The sequence below is a fragment of the Notolepis coatsorum genome (assembly GCF_963971535.1).
Source record: "Notolepis coatsorum genome assembly, chromosome: 6".
NCBI classification, from domain to species: domain Eukaryota; kingdom Metazoa; phylum Chordata; class Actinopteri; order Aulopiformes; family Paralepididae; genus Notolepis; species Notolepis coatsorum.
This window is the reverse complement of record NC_140170.1, coordinates 53,612,733-53,621,821: the sequence shown is the minus strand read 5'-3', so window position 1 is coordinate 53,621,821 and position 9,089 is coordinate 53,612,733. Positions and strand designations below refer to the sequence as shown.

At 45.1% G+C, this 9,089-nt stretch overlaps 1 protein-coding gene across 1 annotated transcript; it reads left to right on the top strand.

The window, feature by feature from the left end:
* Positions 1–7,035: 7,035 nt before the first annotated feature.
* Positions 7,036–8,571, top strand: LOC311229486 (stonustoxin subunit alpha-like; the record flags this gene model as incomplete). The annotated part of the gene is made up of 2 exons (XM_084315564.1): positions 7,036–7,110; positions 7,816–8,571. 2 exons carry the CDS (start codon positions 7,036–7,038, stop codon positions 8,569–8,571), a joined length of 831 nt encoding a protein of 276 aa, XP_084171690.1.
* Between the last annotated feature and the right edge of the window lie 518 nt (positions 8,572–9,089).

Genomic DNA, 9,089 nt, shown 5'->3' with positions numbered 1-9,089 from the left:
GCCTCCCTCAACAAGACATCATACGAGGTCCTTGTCAGCCTGTGCATCACCCTAGGCTTAGTAAAAGGCTCCCTGCTCAGTGCATCAGCTACTGTATTTTTAGGCCCAGGAATGTACTGAATGTCAAAATCAAAAGGTGCCAGCTTAGCCACCCATCTCTGCTCGCATGCATCAAGTTTTGGCTTTGTGAGGATGTACTTAAGTGGATTATTATCTGTCCACACTGTAAATTTATGTCCTCGCAGCCAATGGCTAAACTTGTCATGTATAGCCCATTTCATGGCGAGAAACTCAAGCCTATGAGCGGGATATTTAGACTGAGCATGATTCAAAGATTTACTAGCAAAAGCTATGGGCCTGGCTGTGCTATACCCTTCCTGCACTTGTGAAAGCACAGCTCCCAGTCCACTAGTGGATGCATCTACAGACAATAAAAATGGCTGAGAAAAGTCAGGGTGAGCCAACAGAGCTTGTCCCACCAATGCAGCCTTTAACGCCTCAAAGGCCTCCCTACACTCCACAGTCCAGTCTGCTGCACTAAGCCTACGAAGGGGGGCAGCTCTCTTCCCTTTTACTTTGCCTCTCCGTGGCTTTTTCACACCCGTGGTCAACTGAAACAGTGGTCTTGCAACTACAGAGCAGTTCTCAATGTAATGTTGATAATACACCACCCATTCCTAAAAATGACCGGATCTTATTGGCAGACGGGGTGACCCCATCCGACTCCATAATATCGCTCTCCGTCACACCCACTATAGCCTGCACCTTATCAGGGTCTGTGGCTATCCCTTCCCGAGAAACAATGTGTCCCAAGAACTTCAGTGACTTTCTCAGAAACTGACACTTAGACGGAGACAACTTCAGATTGTGTTCTCGTAAACACTGAAATACCATCTCCAGCCTCTGCAAGCTCTCTTCTTCAGACTTGCCAAAGACCAGAAGGTCATCTAAATAACAGAGAAGACTCAGTGAGTTCTGATCACCAAAGATTGTGAGCATCATTCTCATGAACGTAGCTGGACTATTACAAAGCCCCTGGGGCATACGGTTATATTCATGTAAACCGAGAGGAGAGGAGAACGCAGTGTATTTCTTATCATCCTCATGCAGGGGGACATTGTAATACCCGGATGTCAAATCCATAGAACTGAAAAAGGCATTGCCTCCCAACGCTGCAAGTACATCTGCTTGATGAGGTAATGGATGTGCATCTTTTACCGTGCGAGCGTTTAACCACCTGAAATCTGTGCACAGTCTCAAGTCCCCATTCTTTTTCCAACAAAGAACAAGGGGGGATGCATACTCACTACTCAACCTCCTAATTATCTCCCTGTCCTCCATCTCGTTCAGAGTCTCTCTCAACTTTTGGTAATGGGCGGGGGAGAGCCTCCGGTAAGGTAACCGAAAGGGCCGATCGTCAGTCAGTCGGATACGGTGACAGAAGCCACTAGCCTCACCACAATCCAACCGGTGTCTAGAAAACACATCCTCATAGTTCTCAATTAGATCAGTCAGTCTATCTTTCCAGACTGGTGAGACCTGACAGTCATCAACAAGCCCTAGACTAGCCAGTCTATCATTCCCCCTAGCTACATTGTTGCTAGCACAACTCCTAGCTGTCAGACTGCCGTGAGAGCTGCCACTACTCACTCTACCGGCATTCTGGTGGACTGACGTGTCCGTATCACTGTCAAAATCTTCTAATGCAATGCATGGATATACGTCAGCCACTTTTGCATTCCGTCTCAAGGTGATAGCTTTGGTAGTCGGATTTATAATCTTGACAGGAAGCCACCCATCCCCCCAGAGAGGTGTAACTACCCTGCCAACTAGTATGTTACGGTGCACACAACGAGAGGCGCTGGGCTCAACAATAACGGTACTTCCCATAGAAAGTTTTGTCCTGGGTGGGAGACGACCCCACACTACATGCTCACTCATCGGTTCAAGTGTTACGGCCTGTTTCAACTTGACTGTTCCCACTTTGTCAGGAATTTCCTCCCCCCTCCATCTCTCAAGATTGGCCATGAACCTGATAAACTGACTGTTTTCGTCCTGACATGGTGACTCAGCTTTTCCCAATATGCGCCAGTAGGCCCCCGTGGATTTGAACTGTCTGATTAAGGGCTTCATCACATTGGTGCCTATAATGAGCTCATCAACCTGACCCTCCACTATCAAGACTGGTACTATGTATTCAAAACCGTAAAGCTTAAGTTTCAGCTCACACGTTCCCACCGGACTAGTCTGTTTCCCACCACACCCCACAAGAACAACATTGGTAGTCGATATCAAATCACCCGTCACTACTCCTGCCTCCCTCAGCCGAGGAACCACATCAGCGCGCAGAGAAGTAGCCATGGATCCGCTATCTAACATCCCCTGTAACTCAACCTTGTCTCCTGTTAATACGGTGGTGAAAAATAAACTGTCACTTTGGGATGTTCTGGTCACATTCTGCATAATTACTGTCTTGTCTTTGGGTGCTGCTTCACAAACGGACGTATATACAGACTGAATATCATCATTGCAATTGGAGGAAAAACCATAGGGGCCCGCATTGTCCTCCTTGGAATGAGGGCCAGCTAGTTTTCCTGGGGAGGGCCAGCCTGTCTCTGACCAGGGGGCTGTCTAGGAGTGGTCTGCCCACAATAGATACCAATATGCCCTGGACACAGACACTTGAAACACAGCCTGTGCGTCCTACAGTGCGTCCTAGTGTTGTGCTCCAAACTGCCACAAACCTGACATTCTTGAGAGTGTTTGGGGAACTGTTTATGGGAGCCATTTTGTACATAAGGGCCATTTTGTACAGACTGAGTGTTGTTGCCTAAAGCCATTTCTAACACTCTCAAAACTCTATCCATTGTGTTATTCTCAGATACAGACGACAGCTGCTCTAGCTCTGGACTACTGACAGCCATAGGTGACACGCTTTGTTCGTGATTAACAACCACCCTCTCCTGTGATGACTCAATGGCGACCACATGTTGTGTCAACCGACCTCGACTCGCTCTATGTTCTCTCAAATATTCATCCAAATGTCCCTGCACCTCACCTGCTGTCCACTCACGAGATGGCTTACTTTTGAACACTAAGGACAACTCCTTATCGGGGCAGTTACGGATGAACATGAGAACTAGATGCTGGCTCAGGCTAGTCTGAGGTTCCCCTTTACTAAGAAGACACTGTTCTGTGGCTTCTGCTGCTTTGTTAAGCCTAATCCAATAGTCAAGAGGATTCTCGCTTGCATATGCTTTGACTGCATAAAAGTCAGCTAATGGAAGATCTGAGTGAATAATATCACCAAAATGTTGCCTCAGAATGCTAAAAATAACACCCACCTCACTGACAGTTGAGTTGCTACGCATCCATACTTTGGTAACGTCCCGGGCCCTCCCCATTCATTTGTTCATAACCTCCTCAACTTGTTCAGCTCCAGTACAGTTATTTTTCTTTCTGATATACGTCCTCATGAGTTCCTCCCACTCAAAAACAGAGCACTTATCTGTGCTGTCCCCTCTAAAATAGGGTGTGGCATTTGCATCTGAACGTAACACAAGATTCATTTTGGATGCATCAATCACAGTATTCCCACATTGGTCAGGTTGGAACGTCTGTTGGGGATTTTGAGAAGCTAATACAGGTGAAGTCCCCGTGATTGTGTTCTGCATTAACGTCATTCTAATAGCTTCCCCTATTTCTGACCCAATGGATTTTATCAAATTGGCCATTTGGCTGGGGGATGTTTCAACACTAGTGTTGTTCATTTCACCAGGTGAGGGAACAACCGGGGTGAAAAGTAACGATTGGGCATTTCTCTCAGAGTGACCCTCTACACTCCCCCTTCCAGGACTAGAGGAACCTGAACCACCTGGACTCGCCGGAGTAGACTGCATAACCGGTGTGTAACTTAGAACCCCTCTCCCTCTCCCCACAGTCAAGTTCCCTGTAGGAGTGTTTCCTACATTCAAAGTCATTTTCAGTATCAAATGGTACTTTTACCGTTATACTCACAGCGTGTTTTAGGTAACACACTCGAAATCAATAAACTTGATTAGAGACCATATCTTTTTCAAAGGATTCAGTGCTCTCCAGCCTCCTCAGGAACAGACCTCAGGAACAGACGGCGAATGCAGCGTCCCCGTGACCAGGCCGCGCCGGCAGCATCCACGCGTCTAGGCCGCACATGAAGCCTCCACGTCTCTCCAGCAACACCGGTGGTCGGCTTCCGCTGACCAGTTGATCCGGGTTGTCTCGGCACCAGTTTGTAGCGTGATCCAATCTGCGTTGTGTCTGGTGTGAGGTGGACGTAGACTCAGACAACGGTACTCAGTTGATGGTGTTTTATTGGTGATTCCCTGTTAGCAAACCAAAACAGCACGTACACAAAAACATGGCGTAAGCGACCATCATCACGTAGTCCACCTCTGCTCTCGTTCTCAGCAAACTCAAAGAGCGCGCGCGCCCATTCAAAACAGCGCGCCATCCACAGTTACAACAATTGTTAGCTACTATTAAATACATGTAGCTCAGTACAAGTCAACTTCAGCAAAAACATATGAAATAATATGAAATGAAAGACAGTGTGTAAGCATTAATTAAACCGAAATACAAAAACAACGGTTCATACCTGTTAGCAAACCAAAACAGCACGTACACAAAAACATGGCGTAAGCGACCATCATCACGTAGTCCACCTGTGATCGCCAAACAGAATACGAGTTAGCCCACAACGGTACTATGGCTGTTTTACACAGGGCGAATTAATGTCATTACACAACAGGGTATTTCAGTACCAAAACCAAAATATAAATCAATTTTACAAGTTATACATAGCAATTAAATCCAATATTAGGTAACCGAAAGCGCGTACCTCTGCTCTCGTTCTCAGCAAACTCAAAGAGAGCGACCACTTCCGCCGGCGTGTACCTTGCCGACAAACCGGCTAAACCATTTTGTACATTGGTTGAAAGTATTTACAATACAACAAATATTCAATGGAAAGATATCCTATCCTCTCTAAATCCATTATAAAAGACCCAAAAGGGATTTCGTTTGGAGAATCAATAACTCAATGTGAGGAAATTAATATAAACTAGTAACCAAGGCACCCCTCCACAACACTAGAGTGAGCTCGGTCCACTTTGTTCCTTCAAAGTAAGAGTGTTTCCGTCTTGGCCTACTTATTTAAGATAAAAGATAACAGTTTCTGTCCATGATTCTAGCATAACAACTTCACTCTGCTACATCCACAGCACCCTCCGGCAGTAGAACGTCTTCTTCTTTGTTCAAAACGTACCCTAAGCACTAACTGGAAAGCTAAACTATCGCATACGACATTACTAACCCGCACCGTGACAGGGGTCGTATTCCGCGTGTCTTTAGTGTCTAGAGCTCCAGCTCTACGCCTCTGCTTGCTTCTGTGGAAAAACGATGAAGAGAAAGTCCCGCTGTAAGAGTTCCACTTTCAGCCAGCCACTTCTTCACCTATTGTCCCCCTGCCCAACGTCGGACCAGCTCCCCCTGGCGGCAGTCCAGTGTCATGTCCCCCTAGGAGGTGGAGAATCAGCCGGGTCAGTGAGTTTACACAACGTTATCCTGAACACAGCAGTGAGCACAGTAGAGTACAAGGAATTAGAGTTAGACACATTGAATTATTGTTAGACATATTCAGGTGTCTACATATACATACATTGTTGAATGAACAGCCTGTTTCTTGAAGTTAGACTCTCCTCTAAATTGAACCGTTTGTCGTAGAGACTTGCGGGTTGTACCATTGTACTCAGTAGGGATATCCTCTTTCATTGGTCTATATTGACCACATCCTTAGGCCGCGCCCCTTTTTTGTATCTTTTGAACCGTTTGTCATAGAGACAATACAGACCCTCTCCTGTTGGCCGGCGGTGCACAGGCGTCACCCACACTTTCACAATTTCCCCGCGCGGAATTGTGTATTTTTTGTCTATTTGTCTAATTGTCTATTTTTTTTATTTACATTTTTTTATTAAAAATTAAAAAAGTTTGAATCCCAAAAACAGGCTTCGGGGACAGCCTTACCAAACATTATTTATATTATTCAAATGGAACTCAAACATGTTCGTTGTGATGTTTCAAGTTTCTTTAATAGTTGTCATACAGAAGTACAGAATACTTTCATACAAAATGCTTCTTACTGTTACGCTCCAGAGACTGTGCTAGACAAGATAGTATCAAATAACATAGTATAGCATGTAATTTAGAAGAAGAAAATGAGGTCACAGTGTTCGGTATAGACATATGTACAATGTTCTGAGTTACCATATAATATACAATACTATGCAGTGTACTAATGTACAGTACTATCTAGTGCAAAGCAGAAATGGGATGAGGTACAATTTAGGTACAATTTACAGTAAGGTGTACGAGTTGTAGTGCAATCCTTCATCAATAAATATAAAGTGTGAGGAGTGGGTGCTACAGTGTGTTTGTTTAAAGTGGGTGTGTGCTATAAAGTGTGTGGAGTGGGTGCTACAGTGTGTTTGTTTAAGTGAGTGTGTGCGTGTGGATGTGTGTGCTATGTGCGTTTGGTGGTTGTTGTTGTGTAGTGTTCATTCATTGTTCGTTTAGCAGCCTGATGGCCTGGGGATAGAAGCTTCTTCTGAGTCTTGCTGTGCTCGCCTTGAGACTCTGATGTCACAGTATGATGTCATAATAGACCATTCTAGAACATTTGTGATGTCACAGTATGATGTCATAATAGAACATTCTAGACCATTTGTGATGTCACAGTATGATGTCATAATAGACAATTCTAGAACATTTGTGATGTCACAGTATGATGTCATAATAGCACATTCTCATCACATAGCACATTCTAGAACATTTGTGATGTCACAGTATGATGTCATAATAGAACATTCTAGAACATTTGTGATTTCACAGTATGATGTCATAATAGTACATTCTAGAACATTTGTGTACAGTATATATTCAACAATTCTCTCAGAAGATATCATTGTGCATCATCTTGAAACTGGCTCTTTGTAGAATAAAATGGCTCAGCAAGGAGTTGATCTGTACCGGGACCAGTGCTGCTGTTCTCTGTGTCTGGATCTACTGAAGGATCCGGTAACTATTCCCTGTGGACACAGCTACTGTATGGGCTGTATTACAGACTGCTGGGATCACGATGATCAGAAGGGGATCCATGTCCAATGTCCCCAGTGCAGGGAGACTTTTAATCCGAGGCCTGTTGTGAAGAAAAGGAACATGCTGGCTGAAGTGATAGAACAACTAATGAAGACAGGACTCCAAGATGCTCCTCCTGATCACTGTTATGCTGGACCTGGAGATGTGGCCTGTGATTTCTGCACTGGGAGAAAGCAGAAAGCCCTCAAGTCCTGCCTGGTATGTCTGACCTCTTTCTGTGAAACTCACCTCCAGCCTCATTATACTGTAGCTCCGTTAAAGCAACACAAGCTGGTCAAAGCCTCCACACAGCTTCAGGAGAAGTTGGAGAAGACTTGCTCTCGTCAGCAGAAAGTCCAGGAGAGAGAGAAGCGACTCAAAGACGCCCAACAGGCTGTTGATTCTCTCAATCGCTCTGCTGATAAAGCAGTGGAGGACAGTGAGCGAATCTTTACTGAGCTGATACGCTCCTTGGAGACGAGGCGCTTTGAGCTGAAGAAGGTCATCAGAGCCCAACAGAGGACCACAGTGACTCAGGCTGAAGAACTGCAGAAGACACTGGAGCAGGAGATAGCGGACCTGAGGAGGAGAGACACTGAGCTGGAGCAGCTCTCACACACAGAGGACCACATCCACTTTCTACAGAGTCACCCCTCCCTCTCCAGTCCCAGTGAGTCTACAGACTTACCCAGCATCGGTGTCCTTCCCCTCCTGTACTTTGCAAATGTGACTGAGGTCGTGTCTGAGCTGAGAGACAAACTACAGGACGTTCTGAAAGAGCAGTGGCCCAGAATCTCAACAACAGTGAATGCAGTTATTAATGTTTTACTGCCACCAGAGCCCAAGACCAGAGCTGACTTCTTACAATATTCCTCTCAGATCACACTGGACCCAAACACAACACACACACGTCTGTCTTTGTCTGAGGGGAACAGAAAAGCAACATATATGCAGCAAAAGCAGTCATATCCTAAACACCCAGAAAGATTTATTGAATGGTTTCAGGTTCTGGGTAGAGAAGGTCTGACTGGACGCTGTTACTGGGAGGTGGAGTGGAGTGGAGGTAGAGGGGTTCGTGTAGCAGCCTCCTACAAAGACATGAGTAGAACAGGCACCGGGGTGGACAGTGGATTTGGATTAAATTCTAAATCCTGGGCTTTATATCGCAGTCCTCCAGGTGATTACATCTTCCTCCACAATAACAAGAGCATAAGAGTACCGGGCCCCCGGTCCTCCAGAATAGGAGTGTACCTGGATCACAGAGCAGGTACTCTGTCCTTCTACAGCGTCTCTGACACCATGACCCTCCTGCACAGAGTCAACACCACATTCACTCAGCCTCTCTATCCTGGACTTAGGTTAGATTACTTTGGGGAGGCTGAGTTTTGTGAGCTGAAGTAGAGATCAGTGACATTCACAGCTCCTCTACCCAGGGTTTTGGATTTAAATTGATCTTGAAGATGCTGAGTTGTGAACGATGAGGTCATTAGGAGTTACATTCACTCAGTCTCTCTATCATTGTCCTGAGGGACACAGTTTATAGCCTACCGGGGTAAAGTTAGTTTGATTGGATATTTGCATATTCACATGTTTGATTCCCATCTTCAATACCTCTGTTCCTTTTGTATGTGGAGAAGTCAAAATCTTTATTTTCATACTCTGGGTAGGTTGGACAACAATATGCAACCATTGTATTTGTATTTGATCACCTTTGGTTATTTTGGTCATTACTGTAGGATTTGGGTCTGTCTCTTCGCTTAGGAAGAATGACCATTCATTGAATATTGTGCATTTTGTCTTTTGTTCTTTTATTCTTACTAAATAAACGTGGACATCTAAACCCAGAAGGACCCGTCTGGATATTTGATATTTGATAGATCCTACTGTCTCTCTAGAAGCTCATACTGGCTGCATATCTT